This window comes from Acomys minous (assembly GCF_964271855.1).
Source record: "Acomys minous genome assembly, chromosome: 12".
Taxonomy (NCBI): domain Eukaryota; kingdom Metazoa; phylum Chordata; class Mammalia; order Rodentia; family Muridae; genus Acomys; species Acomys minous.
This window is the reverse complement of record NC_140493.1, coordinates 23,470,943-23,497,121: the sequence shown is the minus strand read 5'-3', so window position 1 is coordinate 23,497,121 and position 26,179 is coordinate 23,470,943. Positions and strand designations below refer to the sequence as shown.

Genomic DNA, 26,179 nt, shown 5'->3' with positions numbered 1-26,179 from the left:
GAGAGCGAGACTCCAAACTTGGAGAAAGGAGTGACCTGGGGTCCGGGGGCGGAGTCGTGAGCGGGGGAGGAGAGCGCCAGCGCCAGCAGCAGCCAGAGGAGCGCAGCGGCCCAGGAAGCCAGAGCGCCGCCCACCCATCCGGGGCGAAGCGCGCGGGGAAGCAGGCTGGGCCGGGGGGACTGCCAGCCTCAACCCCTACGGTGACTCCTCCGCCCCTCAGCCCGGACTCAAGATGATGAAGAGGCAGCTGCACCGCATGCGGCAACTGGCCCACACGGGCAGCTTGGGACGGTTAGTGTCACCCTCTTCTAGCCCTGCTGTGGCCCCGCAGGACCTGAGTGGGCGCAGGAGAACCGATCAGGGAGGTCGGGAACGACTGGGCAGCGACCCTCTAGCATGTCAGAGCCCTGACCTCTCTTCCTGGCGTCTGAAGCCACTGTGGTCGCACAGGCACAGCCGGCCTTTGCGGGGGGGTGGGGAGGGGAAGGCACCTCCATTCCTGGTTGGTGAGGCTGCAGAGAGCAGAATGCGCCCTGAGCCAGGAAGCTGCCCGGAGCCTCGTTTGTCCACTCTGGACAATGGGAACAGTTAACTACCTCTTAACTGCAGGGAGGAACCGAGCCAATCGAGGGGGCGGCGGGGGGGGCAGACCGTGGGGGAAGGGATTGGCAGTGTTCTGGCCTGGGGAGGAGGGGCCTGCTCTGCGCTGGGTGTCCGTCCCCTCCCCCAGCCCAAGGGGCCTCCTGCCGTTTGGTCCTGCTTCTGCTTTCCGCAGGCTCAGGTAGAGGCACCCCCTGGTCTCCACGGTCCCCAGCTCCAAAACTATGAGAGCGGAAGTTCGGGGAGTTTCTCGGAGCTTTTCTCTCTGCCCCTCTTCCCCAGGCTGGGAGTTCCCCATTCCTTGGGCCCAGAGAAGTGACCGAGTATCTAGAAACTTGATCCAGTCCTACAGTGACACAAACACCTGCATGTACCTACGGAGCCAGGCCACTCTGCTCTGAACCCATGTCCCTGTGTGTCCCTGGGCAGAGCCCCGGGACCTGCCCACATCTGCAGCCCAGTGCCGTGTGCCTGTGGGCCTGGCCACCCCCGGAGACGAACTTCCATACTTCCCGTTCTGGGGGGCCAGTCTAGGCCTCCCCCTTCCGGAGCAGGCAAACCATCTGGGGGATGGGGAGATGAAAAACTGTAACTTCTGTGTCCCAAAGCTGGGCCCTGGGTAGCTCCCTCCTGCTTTTTTGGTGTCATGGGGCCACCCTCTCTCCCAGGGCACAGCCTAGGTGGGGGAGGAAGCAGGCATGAATCCTCTTTCCAGCCATGGAATGTGCTCCAACTACGTTGGAGACCGGCCACCCAGGCTTGGTGGGTTCTGAAAGCTACTGGGGCCCAGGTTCACATATGCAGGGGATAGAGGGGGGGCAGTGAATTTCTTAATCCAAACTGTCTCAGCAGAAGCCCCCCTCGTACCCCCTTAACACCCCCCCCCCCCGCCCCTTACAGCACCTCGGAGACTGCGGAGTTCTTGGGTGAGGACCTGCTGCAGGTACGTGCCTGGGCGGGCTGGGCTGGGAGGCAGGCCCGTGCAGGCTGTCAGTGTAGAGGCTGCAGGCGGGACAGCCGTCAAGGGCCTGGTTGAGTCATTCCCCGATGGCCAGGGTTGCCCCAGGAGGGAGGAGAAAATTGATTCCTGTTCTGGGGGAGACAATAGGGCAATGAGAGGGAGCGGATCACCCCTCACAATCTACAGTCCCCACATGTGGCTCCCCTGTACCTCCCAGGTGGAGCAGCGGTTGGAACCCGCTAAGCGAGCTGCACACAATGTTCACAAAAGGCTGCAGGCCTGTCTGCAGGGCCAAAGCGGGGCTGACATGGACAAGCGTGTGGTAAGTGCTGGCCTCGGGGAGGAGAGCCCTGTGTGGTCAAGGATGCAATGGCAGTGAGGCTTTTGGGTCTACAGCAGCTTCTGAGGTCCGTGGTTCCTTCCCCCTTCCCCCTCCCCCCCCCTCTCCTTCAGTATCCCCCCCCAGGTGGTCTAGGTGGGCGGAGCACCGTTTGAGCTCAATGAAGAGGATGCTCACTGTTACTCAACAGGCATCATTTATTGACTTCTGCTACACTGTTGCTAAGACCGCTAATGCGTTGTCTCCCCACTGCTGGCAGCAGCCCTGGCAACAGTCCCTTGTACAAGTCACTTGCTTATTATGGGAAACCAAGACCTAAATTTATTAGCCCAAGATCACACAGCTAACAAGTGACAAAAGTGACACCCCACCCCACCCCCTCACCCCCCACCCCCGTCCCTCTGATTGTAAATGTAGTATTTTCTATAACTTCCAGTTGAAAGTATGGGATGGTTCAGAATTCCTGTGGTGGAGCTGGAGAGTTGGCTCAGCAAAATACTTGCTCTTGCAGAGATCTGGGTTCAGTTCCTACCACTCACATGGTTCGCAACTCCCCAGGCCCAGGGACTCCCGACACAGCCTCTTCCATCCTCTGAGGGCACCAGGCTTGCCTGCCCTCCCTTAGAAAGAGCCTGGGTGTGAGGCAATGGGAGACGTTGGAGAGCTTGTACTAGAGGGTGACCAGATTAACCACCTATGCCACGAGGCAGGGAAGGAGTTCGGGCCACCTCGTCCCCACCCCTGGCCACAAGGCCAGCTCTTCTCTTTGCAATGGTGTAACTTTGGGAGGCTTCCTGCTCCCTCCCTCTGCAGAATTGATCTGTCTTTTTTGTCCCTTTGAGTAACTTTAGGAGGGGTTGAAGGGAGGGACTTCCCCCCTCCCCCAGGTGGGAGATTGTGGATGGAGACCTGCGCGCATGTGTACACACACACACACACACACACACACACACACACCATCATCATCTAGTTGCCACTTTCTGTCATATATATATATATATATATATATATATATGTTTATTTATTATCATGTATACAGTGCTCTGCCTGCATGTGCACTTGCTTGCCAGAAGAGGGCACCAGACCTCATTATAGATAGTTGTGGCCCATCATGTGGTTGCTGGGAATTGAACTCAGGACCTTTGGAAGAGCAGATGGTGCTCTAAACACCTGAGCCATCTCTCCAGCCCCCCCCCCCCCCAGTTGCCACTCTTAGCTCTTAACTGTGGACCTGTTTATTTGGCTCCTCCCTCCCCTGGGGTGTGGGTGCTCTGGGCACAAGCCTGTCTGTTGGAGGGGACCGGTAAACTCAGGCTCACCTTGCCCTCCCTGCAGAAGAAGCTTCCTCTCATGGCTCTTTCTACCACGATGGCTGAAAGCTTCAAGGAACTGGATCCCGATTCCAGCATGGGGTGAGCATGGATGGGGCCTTGCTATTCACTAGAGGTTGCCAGGAAGCAACGAGGGGGTCAGATATCAGCCAGCGTGTCTACCGCAAAGGGATGACCAAGCTGGGAGAAAGGTCCAGGTCAGTAAGTTCTGAGAAAGCAGGAAACTGGAGAGGCAGGGACCTTCAAGTGTTTCTAGGTGGGGGTGATGGGCCAAGGGAGCCTTGGCCCATTGGGCTCTCTGTCCACAGGAAGGCCTTGGAGATGAGCTGCGCCATCCAGAACCAGCTGGCCCGGATCCTAGCTGAGTTCGAGATGACCTTGGAGAGGGATGTCCTGCAGCCACTCAGCAGGCTGAGCGAGGTGATCCTGCACCCCACCCCCAGCTTTCCCTGGACTCCTGCTCCCCCTGCCCCCACCAGCCCCCTGAACCCTCCCTGTGCCTGCCCTCAGGAGGAGCTGCCTGCTATCCTCAAGCACAAGAAGAGCCTGCAGAAGCTGGTGTCTGACTGGAACGCTCTCAAAAGCAGGTATGACCCAAGTCAGGTCATGGTAGGGCTTTGCGGGGCCCATTGGGTACATGTGGCCATTCTGGTCCATGAGAGCACATGTGGTAAAGGCACATATATGTGAGGGTGTGTGTGGGCTCCCTTGTGCTACAGGTGACCCCAAAGCTAGGAAAACCACCTGTCTGCAAGATCCCTAGATGGCTCTAGGACCCTAGTCCGCATGCTGGAGCTGAGTAGTTGTAATCACCAGGCTCACCACCAGGGGGAGCCCTCGAGCACTTTGGCCTAGTCTAGGCAGAGGCCTAAGAAATTTTATTTTGTTTTGCTTCTGGAAACCCTAGAGTCCTTTGTGACTTCGTGTAGGGAGAGGACACTTAGCTCTGGCCATGCAATGGGGCCAGTAACCACTGACCTTGAGACTCTCCCCAGGCTCAGCCAGGCAGCCAAGAACTCAGGGAGCAGTCAAGGCCTGGGAGGTGGCCCAAGTAGTCACGGCCACATCACCACTGCCAACAAGGTGGAGACGCTAAAGGAGGAAGAGGAGGAGCTAAAGAAGAAGGTGGAACAGTGCAAGGTGAGGTCATTTGGGATATCTGCGTAGGTGATAGGTGTAGGTGTCGTGTCCATTTTACAGAAAGGAAGACGAAGCACAGAGAAGGGACGTGACTGGGCGAGGCGGCACTGAGTTTTAAATCCAGGGGGTTAGGGTCCGAGTCTACGTGGTGGGCCACTACCCAGGATATGGTTGTTTACTATAGACTCTCAGTGTTTACTGAGTGGATGAATGAATAGTGTTTTGTATGACGGATGACCTTTGAGAGTGTGTGCTGGGTAAGTGAATAAATGGATGAGTGCCGTTTGCTGACTGACTGACTGACTGAATGGTGTTAATGAAGGGCATAAAAGAAGAACGAATGAGAGCTGGGTGGATGGCGCACGCCTTTAATCCCAGCACTCGGGAGGCAGAGGCAGGTGGATCTCTGTGAGTTCGAGGCCAGCCTGGTCTACCAAGTGAGTCTAGGACAGCCAAGGCCTACACAGACCCTGTGACCCTGTCTCAAAAAAACTAAAAAAAAAAAGAAAAAGCGAATGCAATAATGAGTGCATAGTGAACAAGAACACGTTATACTAAGGATCCCAGGACCCAATGTAAAGGACCGGAAGCCGTAAAGCCTCAAAAGTTTGAAGGGACCCTGTGGGCTGGCCCCAGGTGCAGAGACCCTGGCCTGGGCATGCGCCTATCCCTTCCAGCTGTCAGCTTCCTGGCCAGATCCCCCAGCCTCACCTGTCTTCTCCCTTCCGCCCCCAAGGATGAGTACTTGGCTGACCTCTACCACTTTGCCACCAAGGAGGACTCCTACGCCAACTACTTCATTCATGTGAGTTCACAGGCCAGCTCCTGTCACCTGAAACTTGGGGTGGATGCCACAGGGAAAGACCTCTCCCCCCCCCCCAAGAGATGGTGGGTATCTGTTCTGGAGACCCTGCGGAAGTCTCCCCTCACTTCTCCTGTGGGAATGTCCTCTGTCCCCACAGCTCCTGGAGATTCAGGCCGACTACCATCGCAGGTCACTGACCTCACTCGACACGGCCCTAGCTGAGCTGAGGGACAACCACAGCCAAGCAGGTGGGGACATGAGTGAGCCAGCCTCACACCTCTGACCCTACTGTATACTGTATACTGTAAAAAGTTTGCTCCTTAGCTGGGCATGGTGACACACACCTTTAAATCCCAACACTTGGGAGGCAGAGGCAGGCAGATCTCTTGAGTTCGAAGCCAGCCTGGTCCACATGGAGAGTTCCTGGCTGTTTTGAAAAACAAGAACAAGAGTTTTCTTGGGGGCTGGAGAGATGGCTCAGTGGTTAAGAGCGCCGCCTGCTCTTCCAAAGGTCCTGAGTTCAATTCCCAGCAACCACATGGTGGCTCACAACCATCTATAGTGTGATCTGATGCCCTCTTCTGCAGATAGAGCACTCATATACAATGAATAAATAATTTAAAAAAAAAAAAAAAAAAAAAAAAAAAGAGTTTTCTTATCCTGAAAGGCAGTAGGGGAGCCATGAATGAGTTGGGAACTGAGAGAGAGCTGGATCACGTCTCTGAGGGCTGGCTGGCCTTCTGCTGCTATGGAGGAGGAGGGACAGGACAGCAGCCAGGAGACCTTCTAGAAAGTTAGGATCTGGACCAGGCAGAACAGTGGAGGTGGGCAGATTGAAGAGGTGGGCTAGATGGTTCTGTGTGTGTGTGTGTGCGCGCGCGCGCGCGTGTGTGTGCACACGTGCACGTGCCACTGAAACGGGATGGAAGGTGGATTCCTAGAGGTGCCCTGTCTGCCCTGGCCTTGCTGCCTGGGGCAGAAAGAACCAGGCCACTGATGTGTCTCATTCCCACAGACCCCTCCCCCTTGATGACGGCCACCCCCTTCTCCAGGGTATATGGGGTGTCCCTGAAAACCCACCTGCAAGAGTTAGGCCGTGACATCGCCCTACCTATCGAGGCCTGTGTCCTGTTGCTGTTATCAGAAGGCATGCAGGAGGAGGTGGGAGCCGAGTCCTGGAGGGTGGGGGGGGTAGGGCCCCATGCTAGTACCCACAATTACCCCTCAGGGAGGCATAACCCCCCACCCCACCCCACCCCATTGTTGAACTGAGTCTGTCTCACTGAACGGCAGGCACTTCAGGGGCCTAGCACTGTGCTATAGACACTGAGCAGTCTTTGCTCCATTTGCTGGCCCTGGGTGTTGGGGGATCCTCATGGGCTCCCCCATGAGGGGAGTCACATGAGGAACGAGGGGTCCTCAGTCCAGTCCTTATCCCACACTGGCCCTTTCCTGAAGATAAACCCTTAGTTGGAAAATTACCCAACCAACATGCTGAACCCGCCTCTCCCTTCCACCCCTAACAAGTCTGCTCTTCCCCCGCCTTTCTCCCAGGCCCTCACACTCCCCAGCCCTGGCTACCAGTGGCCACCAGATCAGTGGGGACACTGAGGTCCAGCAGCCTGCCCTGCCCTGCCCTACCCTCTGTGCCCTGTAACGTGTTCCTCCCTGCACCCTAGGGTCTCTTCCGTCTGGCTGCCGGGGCCTCTGTGCTGAAGCGCCTCAAGCAGACGATGGCCTCAGATCCCCACAGCCTAGAGGAGTTCTGCTCAGACCCCCATGCCGTGGCAGGTACCTGAGCCGCCCGGAGCGCTGGCAGGAAGTGGGAGTGGGGCAGAGTTGCTTCAGGTAACACTGTCGGATTTGGCTTTGGGTCTGATATGCTACCAAAGAGACAGCATGGGACACTTAGGAGGTCCTAACACAAATGTGTGATGAACCCTTTAAAATGTTTGCACATGTTTTTATTTTAAAGATACACTTCCTAAGTACTATGTTAAGAGGGCCTGTGACAGAGACATAGACATGTTAGTATGAAGACAGGCTGGAACTTCCTTCCAAGCAGAAAGAGCTGGGCCCTTGGGCATTGAGAAATGGAGTGGGAGGGTTGCCATAGACTGTCTCCTGCCTTGTTTCAGGTGCCCTTAAGTCCTATCTCCGGGAGCTGCCAGAGCCACTGATGACCTCTGACCTCTATGATGACTGGATGAAAGCAGCCAGGTGAGGAGGTGGGGGTAAAGGGAGGGGGGACGCAAAAGCTCTGAAAACCATGGCCCTAGGCTGGTTCATTAGTGGCTTTCTCTCCTCAGCCTGAAGGAGCCTGGGGCCCGCCTGGAGGCACTCCAAGATGTTTGCAGCCGCCTACCCCAAGAGAACTTCAACAACCTCAGGTGAGACAGACAGACAGACAGACAGACAGACAGACACACACACACACACACACACACACACACACACACTGACAGAGGTTTGGGTTTGACTCTAGCCTGTGCTATGCCTGAGCACAGCACCTCAGTTACGATGCCCTGCTCCTCTTGTTTATACTAGACCAGATACAGACAAAGCTAGCCAGGGGCAGTGGCTCACGTCTACAATGCCAGCAGGCAGAAGGCTGACACAGGAAGGCTGAGTGTGAGGCCAGCCTGGGCTACAGAGTGAGTCCCTTAAGGAAAGAAAATCACAGCCAGGTGGTGATGGCGGCAGCCCATGCTTTTAATCCCAGAACTCAGGAGGCAAGAGACAGGTGAATCTCTGAGTTTCAGATCAGCTTGTCTCCAAGTCTCCAGAGCAAGTTCAGGACAGCCATTGGCCATTCAGCTCTTTATTAAACCAATCAGAGGTGAGGGAAGTCTATGTTTAGAAAACATTCAAACAGGTGATGCTTAACCATACCAAAGTCAGGGCTGTACTCAGCTCTCTGCTGGTAGAAATCAGCAATTGAATATGCAAGCACAGTCTTTACACAGTGCATAAAAAGATCACCCCAACATAACGAAGCCCCGGCTTTGAGCCTCAGCACGCCATGAACTGGAGGTGTGGGTGCATTTGGGCTTGTAGTCACAGAGGCATGACAGGGTCATCCTTGGCTATGTGGAGTTCGAGGCCAAGCTGGGCTATGAGACCTTGTCTCAAAAAGAAAACAGAAAATCCTCTCATCCTGCGAAACCGTGCCTCCTGGCTGCAGACCCCACCCACCCCTGCCACTCTGTGGCCCTGGGCAGGCAGTTTAGGGTCAGCACTGGAGTCAGTCCCCACTGCCTGTAGCAGCCAGAAGATTCTCAACTCAGTTCTCATTTCATATACACTTGCCACCCAAAAATTAGACCAGGGAACTTAGCTAGTAAAAACTTAACCGTGCCGTGTGGTATCTGTTCCCCTTTGGAACCCTAGAGTAGGAAGTTCTCTGGCCTTTAAGGGCATCAGTGAGCATTTATGACTCTCTCCCACCCTTGCAGGTACGTGATGAAGTTCCTGGCACTGCTGGCAGAGCAACAGGAAGTGAACAAGATGACACCCAGCAACATCGCCATTGTCTTGGGGCCCAACCTGCTGTGGCCTCCTGAGAAGGACGGGTGAGCGTCACGAGTACAAGGAGCATGTCCCCAGCTGGTCGCGCGCGCGCTGCTGGTTTCCTGGGCATCAGTTCTCTAACCCTGCAGTGGGTTGAGCTGCGAGGAGCAGCCTGAGGGACCAGGGGAAAGGTAGTGATGGGGCGCCTTTGCGTGGTGACCGGGTGTGGATGCTGGGAACTATGAGGCATGGTTTAAGCCTCACTCCCAACTTTCCAGACATGGGCCTTGGAGAGTCACTTGCTGGGGAGAGATTATATACATTCTAAGTGTTTGGGGGTTGTTGCTGTAGGAAGTAGATGTGAAATGCTTTACCAACTGTAAGGTGCAGTGGTATGCAAGACTCATCGTTACTTTCCGGGTCACACAGGGACGGCAAGGGTTTTTTCCCATGTACTGAATTGTAGTTGTTTGGTGGGGGCCAGTCCATCCAAAAACTGTGGGGACAGTTGCCCAGAATCAATTAGTGATATCTGTTGTAGGTGAAGGAGCCAGGGATGGGGTGTGTGAGCTATTCGGGTACCAGTCACCATGCCCAGCAGAGTCACACAGAGTTAGGGTCACTAAAACTCTTGCTTCTCTTTTGTGCCAGGGACCAGGCCCAACTGGATGCAGCCTCTGTGTCCTCCATTCAGGTGGTGGGCGTGGTCGAGGCGCTGATACAGAATGCAGACACCCTCTTCCCTGGAGGTGACGTCCTTTATGTCCTTTACTGGTGTCATCCCTAGTCCCCTCCCACTCCCAGTTCCTGGTCTCCAGCCTAGTCCCTGATTGCCCCCCACAAACTCTCCGTGCGGCTTAGCGGAAGCTGTTTTTTTCTTCACTGGGCCTCAGTTTCTCCTCTGTGAAATGGGAATAGTGCTACCTAACCCGGGGCGGGGCGGGTGGTATAGGAAGCCAAAGAGTAGTCCCATTGTTTTAGGGAAAGAGTGTAGCCCTGGCAGCGTGGCAAAGACTGTCAACTTGACACTTGACACCTCTAGATATCAACTTCAGTGTATCAGGCATCTTCTCGGGCCTGGCACCCCAGGAGAAGGTCAGTAGCCAACGGGCCTCAGAGGAATTGCCACCCACTGCTGTGCCTGCTCCGGCTGCCGCCCCGGCTCCCACCCCAGCTCCAGCTCCAGGTGTAAAAGAAAGGTGAGAGCCAAGCCTCATGAATTGCTTACTGCTGGCCGCACAGACATTAGCCTGGAAGCTCCGTCCCTGAGGATTTCGGAATGCAGTTTTATGGTATTTGTCCTATAGGTCTGGCCTCACAGGTCGGAGTAGGTGGGAGGCGCCCACTCTCCGCCTTAACCACGCGCCCTCCTTCATCACACACCTACTATGGGCCAGCCATTGTTCACTCCCTGGGAACATCGGGAATTGGGAAGGGACGGTTGGAATGTAGACCTTTCCCGTCTCCAACCTGGGTGTTTCTCAGCGGCCCACATCGTAGCCATAGACTCCAGCGTGAGGCAGACATATGCCACCGTCAGCCCTTCCTTGCCTTGGGGCAGGGAGAGTGGACGTGTCCAACTGCATTCCTGTGATGTCAGGCTGGGTGCAGGCTCTGCTGGAGGGTGAGGCGGAGCGTAGAGTGCTGGAGCAGTTCCGTAGGAAAGGAAGGCCTCCCTGGGCAAGTGGCCAGACAGACCTTTAGGAAGCCAGGCTCTTTCAACTGCTGCTCAAGTCCTCTCTGACTTCAGTTGGCAGAACGCCCCTAAAGATCACGTGGAGGTCTGGGGGTGTCGCTTAATTGGTAGACTACTTGCCTTGTGTGGTGCAGGACACTTGCCTTGTGTGGTGCAGGACGGCTGGGTTCAAGCCCCAGCACTGCTTAAAGTGGGTGTGGTGGTGTTTACTAGCACTGGAGAGGTGGAGGCTGAAGGATCAGAGTTCAGGATCATCTTCCCCTACATGGAAAGTTCAAGGCCAGCCTAGGCTGCTCCAGACAGGTTCAAAAAAAGAAAAAAGAAAAAAGAAAAAACGAGAAAAAGATCACCTGGAAAGCCAACAGCTCGCTTCCCACCTCCCGCTTTGGCCCTGTGGACCATCCCACAGATTATGTCACAGTCATGGTTTCTTTTTCTTTCTTTTCTTTCTTTTTTTTTTTTTTTTTCTTCAGAGACAGGGTTTCTCTATGCTATCTTGGCTGTCCTGGACTCATGTTGTAGACTCGGCTGGCCTCGAGCTCACAGCAATCTGCCTACCTCTGCCTCTCGCATGCTGGGATTAAAGGCATGGGTCACCATGCCAGGCTTTTTTTTTTTCCTTTGTTTTTAATAGGCATTGTTGTTTGTTTGTATGTATATCTGTGTGGGGGTGTCAGATCCCCTGGAACTGGAGTTATAGGCAGTTGTGAGCTGCCATGTGGGTGCTGGGAATTGACCTGGGGTCCTCTGGAAGAGCAGCCAGTGAGTGCTCTTAACCACTGAGCCATCTCTCCAGCCCCTTTTTTTTGTTTGTTTGTTTTTGGTTTTTCAAGACAGGGTTTCTCTATGTAGCCTTGGATGTCCTGGGCTCCCTTTGTAGACCAGACTGGCTTTGAACTCACGGAGATCCACCTGACTCTGCCTTCTGAGTGCTGGGATTAAAGGCCTGCATCACCACTCCTGGCTGTCCTTCTCCCTCCCCTTCCCCCTCCCCCCGCCCCCGCCCCCTACTAGTTTTCTCCCTGTTGCTCTGATAAATACCATGACCAAAGCAACTTGGGAGGGAAAGGGTTTATTTGGCTTACACTTCCAGTAGCTGTCTATCACAAAGGCAAGCTCTCAAGTGGAGCAGAACCAGGAGCTCTGGATGTTACTGCCTACTGCCTTGTCTGCCCTAGGTGGTACCCAGCCAGCTTTCTTGTTTTTTTGTTTTGGTTTTTTGAGACAGGATTTCTCTTTGTAGCCTGAGCTGTTCTGGAATTCTCTTTGCAGACCAGGCTGGCCTCGAACTCACAGAGATCGACCTGCCTCTGCTACCCAAGTGCTGGGATTAAAGTTGTGCACCACTACTGCCTGGCTCAGCCAGCTTTCTTTCTTTCTTTCTTTCTTTCTTTGGTTTTTCAAGATAAGGTCTCTTTGTGTAGCCTTGACTGTCTTAGACTCGCTTTGTAGACCAGGCTGGCCTCACACTCACAGCAATCTGCCTGCCTCTGCCTCCCAAATGCTGGGATTAAAGGCGTGCGCCACCACTGCCTGGCTCTCAGCCAGCTTCCTTATACAACTCAGGACTGCCATCCAGGGACAACACGGCCTACAGTGAGCTGGTTCCTCCTACATCAGTCAGCAATGAAGACAATTCCCCACCAACATGGCCACAGGCTCGTCCGACTTGGGTGATCCCTCAGTTAAGACTCCCGCTTCCTGGGGGTCTCAGGGTTGTGTCAAGTTGACAAAGTTAACTAGGTCAGGCATGATGGACACAAACCCCACCAATCCCGGGAGTATCTATCTACTAGCGGGCCTGAGGCCGAGGACAGATTCCTGGCGCCGCCATAGGCAATGGGGAGCAAGTCTTCGCCTAACAGTTTGGGGTCATGCGGGATTCTAGGAGATTCCTAGGAGATGGTCAAGCCTGACCGTTGCCCCTCTCCTTCCTTTGGCAGGACAGAGTCTGAATTGCCTAAACCAACTTCCCCCAAGGTCAGCAGGAGCCCCACAGAGACGGCTACTCCAGCAGAGGACATGACTCGGAGGAGTAAGTTGGCTGTGGGAGAAAAAAGACAGGACAGTGGCAAGTCCCTGTTGTCCCACGTCTTTAGGGCCACGGAGAGGCCAACAATAGACGAAGTGAGGAGCTCAGGGTTTGCTGCCTGGCACTCGGGACCCAGGGTCCAGCTCTTCATCCTTGGGCAGGTGATGCTGCCTGTCTGAGCCTCAACACCACCTTCTGTGGTAGAACTGTAGCTGCCCTGACCTTGAAGGGCTGCAGGAGCTGGGACCTCAGGGTGTGTGCAGGGAGGGCTCTGGCCCACAGAAAGTGCTAGAGAAAGGAAGACAGTGTGAGTGTGGTGGGTTTCTTAGCCCTCCAGAAGTCCAAGGGCTACAAAGGACAGGGCCCAAACTGTATTTAAAGGTGGAGGGACAAGAGAGGCTTGGGAGGAGTCTGGGGGCTCCTGAGCTACCTTGTGGCACCCTCATATGTCTGTCTGGCCCAGAATGGGTACGTAAGAGGCCAAGGATCCACGTGGGGACTAGATCACTGGGGAGCCCCACCCCCACCCCCAGGCCCTGAGGACAAGGTAGTTTAGAGCCAGGTGCATCATGTAGAGCTAAGAGAGCAACAGCCGGAGTCTGCAGGCCACACGGACCTGGACCTGGGGGACCTGAGAGACTGACTGTCAGAGTTACCTGAGCTGGCCCCAGCTACTGTCGGGGGCTGGGGCTCCCACCCCATCTTAATAGTGAAGAAACAGGCCCATGGGAGTAAATAAGCCACTCCAGACACCCCAGTCCACAGAGCCATAGAGTTTTGACCTCGGCTCCACCGAGCCCCCTACCCTTCCAGCTGCCTCACAAGGTTGGCGCTTGCCTGAGGACCTGGGGCTTCTGAAAGGCAAGCAAGGACCCACATGTCAACAGGGACAGGCAACATTTATATAATCATCAACAGATTCCTACCCGCTCCTGCTTGACTCCTGGGCTGTGCTAAGCAGTGGCCATTTGGGGTGTATATTCTAGGGACAGACACAAGTAAGATAAACGTGGATAAGTCAGTTTCAGAGGACGAGTCCTCTGATGCCAATAAAACCAGGAAAGGTGACAGCATAAGTGGGGTGGGGTCTGGAGGTTCTGCTCTAAGCTGGGGTGCTGAGGACCACAGAGAAAGAATGAAAGACTGAAATGATGAGGACCCACTGTGGAAAGTGTCCCCCCTGCCCCCCCCCCACAGAAGGAACTGTACAAAGGTGCAGAGGTGGCACTGAGCTTGTGGACGTACCCAGACACATGAACCCCTAATTTGCCTGTGTTTCGTTTCCTCCACAGCCAAGCGCCCGGCACCAGCCCGGCCTACCATGCCACCTCCCCAGCCATCCTCCAGTGCACGTTCGTCCCCTCCAGCTCCACCCCTGCCTCCTGGCTCTGGCAGCCCTGGTACTCCCCAAGCTCTGCCACGCCGTCTGGTGGGCACCAGCCTCCGGGCCCCTACCGTGCCTCCCCCGTTACCCCCTGTTCCTCCACAGCCTGCCCGGCGCCAGAGCCGGCGTTTACCAGCTTCCCCCAGCCCAGCCTCCCCTGGCCCGGTGATTTCAAACATGCCTGCTCAGGTGGACCAGGGAGTGGCTACGGAGGACAGAGTAGGCCCTGAGGCTGTAGGTGGGCATCCTACTCCCCCAGCTGTGCCACCCCAGCCTCGGCCCAGGGGCCTTACCTCAGAGACAGAGTGAATGGGCCCTCCTGCCTGACAAGTCCTCAGTGTCCCCTCCCTTCCTTGTCCCTCCCAGGACAGCCCTTGCCCTGTGCCTAGGTGCCTGCTGGGTCGGTCCCCATGGCCAGGAGGGTTCAAGCTAGCCCTTTACTTTCTGACCTTTCCCTCTTTCACTTTGAGCTTGGGGGCTCCCACCAGGCTTCCCACTCTCTGGCAGGGTCGCAAGGGAGCTATCAGATGGAAGGACAGACCTCCCTGTTCCTACAGGACTTTTATTTTTTTTTTCTCTTGCCAATGTATTTTTGTAAGGCTTGTGAATAAATTATTTTTAACAAAACTGGAGCAACTGACCAAACAATAGCTATCTTCTTCCTGGGTTGAAGAGCCAGGAGCTTGTGACGGTCTAGGAGCTGCTGGTCAGTGATAGTGTCTCATCAAGGTAATAGCACCATCTGCAGGTCAAGTTACTAAGGCCAGAGAGAAGGGACTGCTCGGTCACTGCCAGCAAAGTGTGGGCTCTTCCTCCCACCCAGTGCAGTTTGCTCAGCATCTCAGGATCATGGGTTCCACCTTTGGGACAGTTGAGCAAGTCCACCCTGTCTGCCCTAAAGATCAAAGCATTCACACATGTACACACACCCATAAACGCACAAGGAGCGTTACCCAGGAGCAGTGACTGATCGGCCCTTCCCTGGCTTGCCCTGTGCAGCTGGGCAACTCTCAGGAACACCTGAGGAACTCTTGGGAATGGGCAGGCAGAAGTGACAGAAACAGTGGAGCTAGAAGACTCCTTTCGTAGCCTAGTGAGAGGTAGAGCTTGCTGAAAGTGACAGATAAAGTCATCCTGATGACGGATGGCATGGTTGAGAACGCTGGAAGAAGGTGGGGACTTTCCAAGCCAAGGAAGAACTTACAAAAGCCAGAGAGAACAGAAAATAGTTGGGCCTCCAGTATGGTTTTCCCTGGGTCTCTTAACTTCAGTTACTCTAGGAATTAGACAGCTACAGCTCTGCTTAGAACCACACTATTGGGCGGGGTGCAGTGGTGCACGCTTAATCCCAGCACTCAGGAGGCAGGGGAAGTCAGATCTCTCTGAGTTCAAAGTAATCCTAGTTTGCAGAGGGACTTCCAGGACAGCTAGAGCTAAAACAGAGGAACTCTGCCTTGAAAAACCACCAAAACAAAACAAACAGAAAACCCACAAAACTGTGACAATACAGATTCCCCTCCATCCCTGGTCCCCACACTTGAACGACTGGTTATTCCAAGGCTTTCCAGATTAGAAGGTCCCATCAACAGAATGTAGCCATAGGCAGCTGAGGTCACCCCATCAACATTATGGGCAACTAATTGGCCCTGACAACCAAAATATTACCGACGGTCCCCAAAACAGACAAACATGAACTCAAATCTCTGGGTTCTGGCCAGGCATGGTGGTGCATGCCTTTAATCCCTGCCTCTGCATCCCTGGTGCTGGAATTAAAGGCGTGTGCCACCACTACCCTTTGCGTGTGTGGATGCACGAGTGTGGAGGTCAGAAAACAACTTGCAGGAGTATTTTTTTCTCACCGTGAGGGTTCTGAAGATAGAGCTCAGGTCCTCAGCCTTGGTGGCTAGTGCCATCATCTGCTGAGCCATTTCGCTGACTCTGCATCCATGTTTTTGAAATCCGTACACTTTTTTTTTTCCCCCCTGAGACAGGGTTTCTGTGTGTAGCCTTGGCTGTCCTGGACTCACTTTGTAGACCAGGCTGGCCTTGAACTCAGTAATCCGCCTGCCTCTGCCTCTCAAGTGCTGGGATTAAAGGCGTGCGCCACCACCGTCCGGCATACACATCTTAATAAATGTACATTATACAACAAAAAGCAAGCTCCTCGGGGACAGCACAGTCGGAGGGCCAGGAGGACAACTGGCCCGGCACAAAAGCCCACACAGAGCCTGCGAACACACGGATGATGTGGCCCTTGCTCCAGCACATCCATATGTTTCTCGGGACTCTGCTTAGAACCCAAGCGTCCATGGTTCGGAGGGCGACAAGAATTGGACCAAAGACAACAGCTCTTTCTGCCTCTGTTTTCCTCCTAGCAACCAGCTAGCCTAGCTTCTAATTGGCTGGGAAGCGCGCGGCGATTCGTTCCAGACCAGGCTGGCTCTCCATTGGTCCCCTCCTCCCGGGCGCGAACCCGCCCCTTTCTCCGAGCTCCTTCGGGATCGGCTAGCGACCTCAACTAGACTCTCGTCGCCATTGGCTGAGGCCTGGTCGTAGTCCGGCCCCCGCTCCTTTCGGCTCTCCAATTGGTGGAGCTGGCCCGTGGCCGCGGAGGGAGAGCAACGCGCGCGTGAGAGAGCGGCCAGCCGGCTGCATGGCGCGCTGCGAGCGGCTGCGCGGCGCGGCCCTGCGCGACGTGGTGGGCCAGGCGGAGGGTGTCTTGTTCGACTGCGACGGGGTGCTGTGGAACGGCGAGCGCACCGTGCCAGGAGCCCCCGAGCTGCTGCAGCGGCTGGCGCGGGCGGGCAAGGCCACGCTGTTCGTGAGCAACAACAGCCGGCGCGCGCGGCCGGAGCTGGCGCTGCGCTTCACCCGCCTGGGTTTCTCGGGGCTGCGAGCTGAGCAGCTCTTTAGCTCCGCGCTGTGTGCCGCGCGTCTGCTGCGCCAGCGTCTGCCTGGGCCCCCCGAGGCATCGGGCAGCGTGTTCGTGCTGGGCGGCGAGGGGCTGTGCGCCGAGCTGCGTGCGGCGGGGCTTCGCCTGGCGGGGGACCCCGGTGGTGACCCGCGCGTGCGCGCCGTGCTCGTGGGCTACGACGAGCACTTTTCCTTCGCTAGGTTGAGCGAGGCGTGCGCGCACCTGCGCGACCCCGACTGCTTGCTGGTGGCTACCGATCGCGACCCTTGGCACCCGCTCAGCGACGGCAGCCGGACCCCCGGTGAGCGCGGGACTGGGCTTGGGGACTTGTGCAGGTCCCCGACGCGCATCTCGTACTTCCTGCAGCTGTCGCCTGTGGGGTAGTGGCCGAGGACCCGTTTGACAGACGAGCCTGCTGAGGCTCATTGTGGCTCAGGCAATTGCAGGTGGGATCCGGGTTTGGAACTGACCTCCCGAGCTTTTGTCATTGGCCCCACCCACTTTGCTTGTGGGTTTGTAGAAGCGGTCTGGATGGATGATGCAGGTGGAGCGCTGGATCCACACATCCAGAGTCAGGATGGAGACCGGAGGGTAGTGAAGCTTGGCCTCAGTTCCAGTTCTGGCCCACCTGGTTAACCCTGTGAGTTACATAACCTCGGAGCATCCCTGAGTGCGAGTGTGGCTCTTCACCATGCCAGTCATCCCAGGGCTCCTGGCCGGAGGAACCGGTAACCAGCCTTCCAGTTTGTTCATAGCTTTCAGAAGCCCTGTAATGCTGCCCTTATTTTCTTTCCATACGACTCTAAAAATAAGAGTGTTGGCCCATTTCTCCGTCCAAGAAATTGAGGCTCAGAGAGGGGAAGTGAGCTGCCAGCGAACACTATTGAGCATAGAGTTGGGGAACCTGAACTAGGCAGGAGCAACAAACGCTGGAATAAGTCAAGAAGTGGAGGCAGCCGGCTGTGGGGGTGCACGCCTTTAATCCCAGCACTCAGGAGGCAGAGGCAAGTGGATCTCTGAGTTTGAGGCCAACCTGGTCTACAAAGTGAGTCGAGGACAGCCAGGGCTACACAGAGAAACCCTGTCTCCAAAAAATTAAAAAGAAAGAAAAGAAGTGGAGGCCACAGGGACGGTCAGGCAGTGATGAATACATATGGACAGGTTTGGGCATATCTCTGCCACTCCACTCTGCTAGCCTTTAGCCCAGATAGTCCTTGATACCAAATCCTGGGAGAGAGTGGGGTTCTGCAGAGTGGTACTGCAGGAAGTGAGGTGGTCACGGGTTCATGAGGCAGATGCATGCGAAGAGGATCTGGGAAGCCTTGGGGGGCGGGGAAGGCATGTTGCAGGATGGGGTAAAAGTGAACAAGGAGGGGTTGGAGATTTAGCTCAAAGCCCTGGGTTCCGTCCTCAGCTCTGGGGGGTGGGGGTGGGAGGAAAGTGAACAAGGAGATACTGGCATACTGTCAGGATGGTGTAGCCTAAAAGGAAGCAATTATCTGGGCCTTTGCTGGCCTCCGTTTCTGCCTGAGACCTACTTGCCACCTCCTATGAGGCTCCTTATTGATCTAGAGGAGAGGTCACAGCCACAGCATCCTTCCCCCTATTCCTATCCCCCAACCCCCAGTGCTACTACATGTCTGATTCCCTGCAGAGCTTGGGTTGAGGCTGTGGGGCAAGGGTTTCTCTGTGCTCCCTGAGGTGTGGGTGGTGTGAGGAGCTTGGGAGAGGCAGGGCCTATGCCTAGGCCTCTGCAGGGAACTCTTCCTGGCTTCTCCAACGCACCCAACCTGCCAGTCACTCCTACTGCCTGGAGAGGGAGACAGAGCTTTGACAGACACAGGCTTGGAGCCACATTTGTGAGTGATACAGCTTCCAGTGGTGTGAAGCTATTGAAAAAAGAAAAAAAAAAATTGCCTGCTGGTTGTGTGCAGTAACCCAGGAGCAGGAGGAGGTAGGCAAACAAAATTAATGAAAGCCCCCATTATGCATCACATCTGAAATAATGTGAACCCACCCCAACCCCCCAGTTCTTTCTCTTCACCACAGGCCTACAAAATTGTGTGTGTTTGCCATGGGGCAGCCACTAGACCTGGCAATTAGAAATGGCCACCCCTGCCGGAATATGCCGTTACACACAGCAGCCTAGAGTCCGGTGTTGTTCTAATGGGCTCCCCTGCTGGGATGCTTGCTGCCCAGCCATTGTGTGCACTGCTGAGAGGGCCTGCTAAGCTCAGCTGGATGACTGACTTGACACATGGGGCCCAACGGGAACCAGCTCTGTCAGGGGAGCTGGGGGCAATCGCATCTCAGCCTTAGCCTGTCTGCCAAGTGCTGGGATTAAGGTATGACCTCCCCCTCCCTCCCCCACCAGTGAGATCAGTGGCCTTGAACTCCTTACCCTCCTGCCTCAACCTCCTGAGTGCTGGGAATATAAACCCAACTTGGGCCCGTTCTTGCACTGAGGAAAAAAACAAAACGTTTTAGGGTGACTCGGTGGAGTCTGTTGCCCTAGAAGGAACGTCTAACCAGGGACACAGGTGGTTCTTCACTTCCAATGAGCAAACAGGGCTGGGGTCTGGTTTGGTGACACAGCACATGCTAAGGACGGCCTTGAACCAGGGCTCCCTCCTTGATGGTTGGTTTGGTGTGGGTGGTTTTTTTTTTTTTTTTTTTTTTTTTTTTTTTTTTTTTTTTTTTTTTTTTTGCTGTTTTTTAAGACAAGGTTTCTCTGTAACCCTGTCTGTCCTGGAACTCTCTCTCTGTGAACCAGGCTGGCCTCGAACTCATTGAGATCCACCTAGCTCTGCCTTCCAAGTGCTGGGATTAAAGGTGTGTGCCTGACTTTGGGCAGCTTTCTCCTCTGTAAAGTGGGCTTTGAGGGGTACACCAAGTAAATGAATGGTGGCCCATGCCTATAACCCCAGCACTCAGGAGGCAGAGGCAGGCAGGTCACTGTGAGTTCAAGGCCCGCCTGGTCTACAAAGCAAGTCCAGGTGGTGCTTCTTTTCATTTAGTTGTGGATGTTGGTGTAAAGGCAGAATGTTCTGGCACAAAGACATGCCTGTGGGCAGGAAGACTCGGTGTGCAGCAGGATGGTGCTGGCTGGGAGGCAGCACCGGAACAGACCTCCTGTTGTTAGACTTGGGCCTCTTCCTCAGCTGTGTTTACTTCCATGGTCACGGTGGCCACAGACATCTTCGAGCGTGGAGCTTTTTGTGTCCGGCTGAAATTTTCTCTAGGGGATCCTTTTCCCTGCCAGGCTGACTGGGTCAGAGGTGTAGACATTTCTGTCTCTTGCTGCTGTGCCAATTTTCCATGGCACGAGCGTGGCTTCTTGGAGCAACACCCACCATTGCTGTCTTAAGTGCTTTTCCGTTTGCAGAGGGCCTCCCTGGTGAGGCCCACAGCATCCCTTCAGGAAAAGTGTTACCACAGTTCAGAGAAAGTCAGAGAGGCCAAAGGGCCTACAGAACACATGGGAGGGGACTGCCGTTGCTACCTTCATTTTAGACTGAGAAACTAAAGCAAAGAGTGTGCCCAGAGCAGTGGTGATAGATTGTGAATTCAGGTGTATGGCACAGGCAGTGCCCAGCTGCTGTCCTGCTCACCGAGTGCCCCCTCCCACAGGTACTGGAAGCCTGGCTGCCGCAGTGGAGACAGCCTCAGGACGCCAGGCCCTGGTGGTGGGCAAGCCCAGCCCCTACATGTTCCAGTGCATCACCGAAGACTTCAGTGTGGACCCCGCCCGCACGCTGATGGTGGGTGACCGCCTGGAGACCGACATCCTCTTTGGCCACCGCTGTGGCATGACCACTGTGCTCACACTCACAGGCGTCTCGCGCCTCGAAGAAGCCCAGGCTTACCTGGCGGCTGGCCAGCATGAGCTCGTGCCTCACTACTACGTGGAGAGCATTGCAGACTTGATGGAGGGACTGGAGGACTGAGCCCATAGATGGAGGCTACAGGCTGTGAGTCACTTTCGGCACCATAGGCTCCCTGGTACGGGTATCTGTACCCCAGTGAATGGAGGCTGAGATCCAGGAAGGTTTGTGGGCCCTCACACCCCTCCCAGCAGTGGCTGGACACTCTGCTCTTCAGAAACTGAACCCCCATATTTTGAAGGTTCATCCTGGCCCGACCCCACCAGATGGCCTTATTTCCTGCCCTGTCACCTCCCCTCCTTGAACTATATATGAGTCCTGAAGCCAAATGAAGATTTTTGTTATTTTCCCAACCCTGAGTACTAAGTTCATCCCCTTTTGGGACCTCTGTCCCCTGATGTTGACCAATCAGAGGTCTAGAGAACTCCAGCCCATTCCTGGCCTGAACAGGCCTACAGAAGAAAGGACAGCTACTAGTAGTGACTGGTATGTTAGGGTCTCACAGTGGGCCCTTGTGGACCAAGCAGGAACTCAAGAAACGCCTTGCATATCTTGGGGCCCCCGTCACAAGGCCAAGTGACACTGATCTCTGTATGTCCACCAGGACAACACTTAGTAACGACCCACTGGCTTCTTAGATCCCAAATAGAAAAGTCTACAAGAGACAGTGGCCTCCTCAGCCATCCTGGCTTGACTGGATCAGCCGAGGGACCAGGTCCTAGCAGGGCAGGCTGATGAAGGCCTGTACCTCTCTAGCACTTGGGAGGCTAAGGCAAGAGGATTGCTGTGAGTTTAGTGATCTGGGTTGCAGAGTGAGACCTCATCTCAGAAAGACAAAGGGCCAACTTCAAAGTCACCCCCCCCACACACACACAGAGATCAGTGGGCCCCTGTGTGGCCCTGGGGTGGTACAGAGAGGCTCCCACTCCCACCATAGGACCATTCAGTGTTGTTGGTTTCCACAGCTTAGAAGGGGGCCCTTACGCTGCCCCCGCCTGCCGTCAGTGTTTGCTGTGCCGCCTATCTACCTGCTCATTCCCAGCTATTTATTTGTTTATTTATTGTGTGCCAGTGTAGGTGGGGGCAGGGCAGGACCGTCCCACCACCTCCACCCCTGTTGTAACCAGTCATTGAACTTAATAAAATGTGAGTGGGAGTGTCTGTGCGCCCAGGTCTGTGGGATGGGAGTCCTGCCTGAGCCTGCCTCCCTGAAGTACCACCCCCACCCTCCACTTCTGTGTTCTCAGCACAAATGAACTTCAACAGTTGAATGTGTAGCGTCTCTGAGGCCTTATGTGTCAGTATGTTTCAGTCCGTTAAAGACCCAGTGTTGAGCTGGGCATGATGGCACACACCTTTAATACCAGCACACAGGAGGCAGAAGCCAGTGGATCTACGGAGCAAGTTCCAGAATAGTCAAGCAGTTACACACACACACACAAAAAAAAAAACCCCTAAAGGGCCAGGAGAGTTAGTTGAAAACACTGACTGCCCTTCCAGAGGACCCAGGTTCAAATCCCAGTACCACGTGGCAGCCTACAACTGTAACTCCAAGATCTGACAGACATAACATGCAGGCAAAACACCAGTGCACATGACATAAGAATAAATTTTTTAAAAACCAGGTGTGGTGGCATGCACTTGTAATCCCAACAACCGGGGAGGTAAAACCAAAGTGGATGGCTCTGTATAGTTGTGCACCATAGTATTCATGGAGGCAGAAGTAGGCCGACCTCTATGAGTTCAAGGCCAACCTAGTTTATAGGACAGCCAGGGCTACACAGAGAAACCCTGTCTGGAACAAAAAAGAAAAGCAACAAAGTGGCTGTTGGTAGAGGGGTGACACTTGAGGGTCTCTGGCCTCCACAACACATGTGTACCCACAATAACCCAGGACTTGCATTACTCTTAGGAAATAGCAGGTATGTGACACTGAAAGCAAGGATGTAGCTCAGTGGTATATCAAATGCCTCCTATGCCTCAGGTACCAGCACCATAAAGAAAGAGATGAGAACCGGGTGTGGTGGTGTACGCCTTTAATCCCAGCACTGGGGAGGCAGAGGCAGGTGGATCACTGTGAGTTCGAGGCCAGCCTGGACTACAAAGTGAGTCCAGGACAGTCAAGGCTACACAGAGAAACTCTGTCTCGAAAAACCAAAAAAAAAAAAGAAAGAGATGAAAGCCAGGCATGGTGGCACACGCCTTTAATCCCAGCACTCAGGAGGCAGGGGCAGGCAGATGTCTGTAAGTTTGATGCCAGCCTGGGCTATTACACACAGAAACCCTGTGGGGGGGGGGCAGGTTGGGGGGGTGCCAGGGTGAGGAAGAAATGTGATAACCAGGGCAAACAGCTTATCTTTGCTTTGAACTGGACAGAGACATTTGCCTAAAAGGCTGCAGCCCTCTGGAGATAAGGCATTGCTCCCCATCCTCAGACCATCTCACCATCCCCCTCCTTAGCTTTTGGATAATGTAGCATTATGCATTCCTTAAAAATCTCTCAGGCTGCAATTTCGTTGAAGGATGACTCATTCCTGCCTCCCTCTCCAGGCTCCGAAACCTTCAACCCTCTATCACTGCAATTTATCAGAAGAGATGCTGTGAATCCACAGTCCATTTGCTTCTCCGTCTACCGTGCATGATACATTTCACACCTCACATGACACCAGCATTCCTCAGGGCAGGATCTAGAGCTTTCTTCATCCTTCAATGCAGAGTGCAGGACCTTGTCTCAGAAAAGAAAACCACCACTGTAGTGATGGCCCAGTCATCACTGCCCTTGCCCACACATTGGCAGCTAAAACCATCTGTAACTCCAGCTCCCAAGGGTTCTGACACCCTGTTCTGGCCTCTGACAAACATATTAAAACAAAACAAAACGGCAAGGCATTGGTGGTGCATGCCTCTGATCCCAGCACTCAGGCAGAGGCAGGTGGATCTTGAGTTCAGTTGGAGACCAACCTAGACTATAGAGCGAGTTCCAGGACAGCCAGGGCTATACAAAAAAATAAATTAATAAATTAAAAATTAAAAAAAAAAACAAAATAAAGCCCCAAAGAGTGACTTAAATCACATGAAGGCTCAGCATGAACTTTATACTTTTGTTTACATACAGCTTAGAGGAGAATTAAGACTGGTCCTTGGGTTCCAATGGGCTGACTCGCCCCTAGGAATACCTGGAAATACAGAGGAAGAAAAGCCCAGCCTTCAAAGCTTCTTTCAAATGTAATGAAAGGCTTGAGATTAGTCCAAGTCTACAAAGAGAGTCTAGGACAGCCAAGGCTACACAGAGAACCCTGTCTCAAAAAAAATCCAGCTGGGCGAGGTGGCCCATGCCTTTAATCCCAGCAGTCGGGAGGCAGAGGCAGGTGGATCGCTGTGAGTTCAGTGAGTCCAGGACAGTCAAGGCTACACAGAGAAACCCTGTCTCGAAAAACAATAATAAAAAAAAAATCCATTTAATTTGAATACAGTAAACAGTAATTTCAGCATTGCAGCCTGGCACACCGGGGCATGCCTATGATCCCAGCAGTCGGTGAGGCAGAGGCAGGTGATCTCTGGGAGTTCGAGGCCAGCCTGTTCTACAAAATGAGTCCAGGACAGCTGGGCTAGACAGAGAAACCCTTGAAAAAACCAAACAAAATATTCAGCATTGTTTTTGCAGGAATGTTGACGTTTATATGTGTGCATGATGTATGTGCCTGGTGCCCATGGAGGGGAGACAAAGGTACTGGACTCCCTGAAACTGGAGTTACAGGCAGTTGTGAGCCACCAAGTGGGTGCTTGGGGATGTCTATGCTGATGTTTCCAGAGAGAATTAACTAGAGAAGGAAAGCCAACTCTTGAGTGTGGGCAGCAGCATTCCACAGGCTGGGGACCAGACTGAAAAAAGGGGAGAGAGAGAGGGAGGGAGGGAGGGAAGGAGAGCGAGAGAGATGGGGGGGGGCCACGGGCGCTGAACCCAGCATTCTCTTTGTGCTCGCTGAGGGCAAACACAAAGTGGCCTCTCACTTCTGCCATTGTGAGAGTTTCGAAGACCAAAATGCAAAGAGAAATGTGAACGGTGACTACTGTGCTCAACAAGGTTTCAGAGCAGGGTGCAGACTCCACCAGGAACTGGATAGAGGCTGTTTGTGTTGTATTCTAGTCAAGAAAGTAGCTACATTCTGCCAGATGTCCTGAAAAGTTGGATGATGCTGAAGTCAAAAGCAACGGGCTAGGTAAGCTGTTTAGAATTTCCAAGACAGCACAGTATCCAAGCTGGGGCATGGTCGTTGCTCACTGTTCTTAGTCAGAGCTACAAGTGAGAAAGGGCTAGAAAACTTTGGAGAACCGGGGTACGGGTACGGAGAAAATAGTTACAATTGATAAAGAGATTAGTGCTGTGACAGAGAAGCTGTGCCTGGGGCAAGAGGAAAGATCCCTTTAGAGGCAGACTGCACCTGCTGAAGGCTCAAGTTGTGACAATGCAGTCTTGAAAGCCTCTGAACCGAGACTGCTGGAGAGACCCCTCGCTCAGACACCACCTCTAGGGAAGGGTGTCCTAGGCCCACCCACCAGGGCATACAGAACACACTACACCTGTGGTAAAGGAGTCAATTTGGCAGCATCTGCAAGGTTTTCAAGCATGCAAACTGCAAGTCACAGGTCATGGAGGTTCCAGAAAACTGCCAGGCCAGGCAATGGTTAGAGTCCAGGCAAGGAGGCCCTAAGAGGCCATTATTACTTTCGTGTGTATTTGTATGTGTGTGTGTGTGTGTATGTGTGTGTAATAATTTTTTATTTTTACTTTTTGTGCATTGTCTGCGTGTATGTCTGTGTGAAGGTGTCAGATCTTGGAGTTACAGACAGTTGTGAGCTGCCATGTGGGTGTTGGGAATTGAACCTGGATCCTCTGGAAGAGCAGTCAGTGCTCTTAACCACTGAGCCATCTCTCCAGCCCCGAATCCATTATTACTTGAAACTATGAAAGTTAACCAGGACTGTGAGATGTCTGCTGAGGAAAGCTCATGGCATGGACATGGTAGAGCTGGCCCAAAAGACAGGCTACATGATGTAAATTGGAATGAGTGGGACTACTAAATAATGTTAGAGCCCAGATGATGCCACAAGAGTCCCAGATGCCAGACAGGAAGCTGCAGGGTTTGGTATTTCTTCTGATGGCTTTTCAGTCTTGTTTCTGATCCCATTCTTCCCTTTGGGGATGGGAATGTTTACCATTGTATACTGGAAAGAACTTGTTTTCTAAATTCTATAAGACTTATTTTTACTTTTTGGTGTTTGAGACAGGGTTTTTCTGTGTAGCCTTGGCTGTCCTGGACTCCCTTTGAAGACCAGGCTGGCCTGGAACTCACAGTGATCTGTCTACCTCTGCCACCCAAATGCTGGGATTAAAGGCATGCACCACCACACCTGGCAAAATAAAAATAAAAATTAAAAGATTTGTTTATTATGTATACAGCACTCTGCCTGCATGTTTATCTGCAGGCCAGAAGAAGGCACCAGATCTCATTATAGATGGTTACAAGCCACCATGTGGTTGCTGGGAATTGAACTCAAGACCTTTGGAAGAACAGTCAGTG

At 53.8% G+C, this 26,179-nt stretch overlaps 3 protein-coding genes and 1 long non-coding RNA gene across 5 annotated transcripts in view; 3 read left to right on the top strand and 1 right to left on the bottom strand.

Annotated features, from left to right (window-relative positions):
- Positions 1–26,179, bottom strand: part of LGALS2 (galectin 2) — a 346,473-nt gene that overhangs the window by 55,499 nt on the left and 264,795 nt on the right. The gene's annotated exons all lie outside the window — the stretch shown is intronic.
- On the top strand, positions 78–14,431 carry SH3BP1 (SH3 domain binding protein 1). Of its 2 annotated transcripts, none has more exons than XM_084749262.1 (18): positions 78–291; positions 1,501–1,543; positions 1,779–1,883; positions 3,237–3,313; positions 3,541–3,652; positions 3,743–3,819; positions 4,228–4,372; positions 5,109–5,177; positions 5,335–5,425; positions 6,193–6,338; positions 6,857–6,968; positions 7,316–7,397; positions 7,487–7,567; positions 8,633–8,749; positions 9,339–9,436; positions 9,730–9,886; positions 12,327–12,418; positions 13,708–14,431. In XM_084749262.1, the coding sequence occupies exons 1-18, from the start codon at positions 233–235 to the stop codon at positions 14,106–14,108; spliced, it is 2,064 nt and encodes a 687-aa protein (XP_084605388.1). In that variant the 5' UTR covers positions 78–232; the 3' UTR covers positions 14,109–14,431. The 2 variants fall into 2 exon arrangements, with proteins under 2 accessions (XP_084605388.1, XP_084605387.1); XM_084749261.1 differs by lacking the exon at positions 78–291 and adding an exon at positions 926–1,362.
- On the top strand, positions 16,392–21,879 carry PDXP (pyridoxal phosphatase). Its single transcript, XM_084749265.1, has 2 exons — positions 16,392–17,014; positions 20,344–21,879. The coding sequence occupies exons 1-2, from the start codon at positions 16,453–16,455 to the stop codon at positions 20,658–20,660; spliced, it is 879 nt and encodes a 292-aa protein (XP_084605391.1). The 5' UTR covers positions 16,392–16,452; the 3' UTR covers positions 20,661–21,879.
- Positions 17,448–19,429, top strand: LOC311579059. The gene is made up of 2 exons (XR_014773037.1): positions 17,448–18,667; positions 18,763–19,429. It is a non-coding gene; the product is annotated as an uncharacterized lncRNA (long non-coding RNA).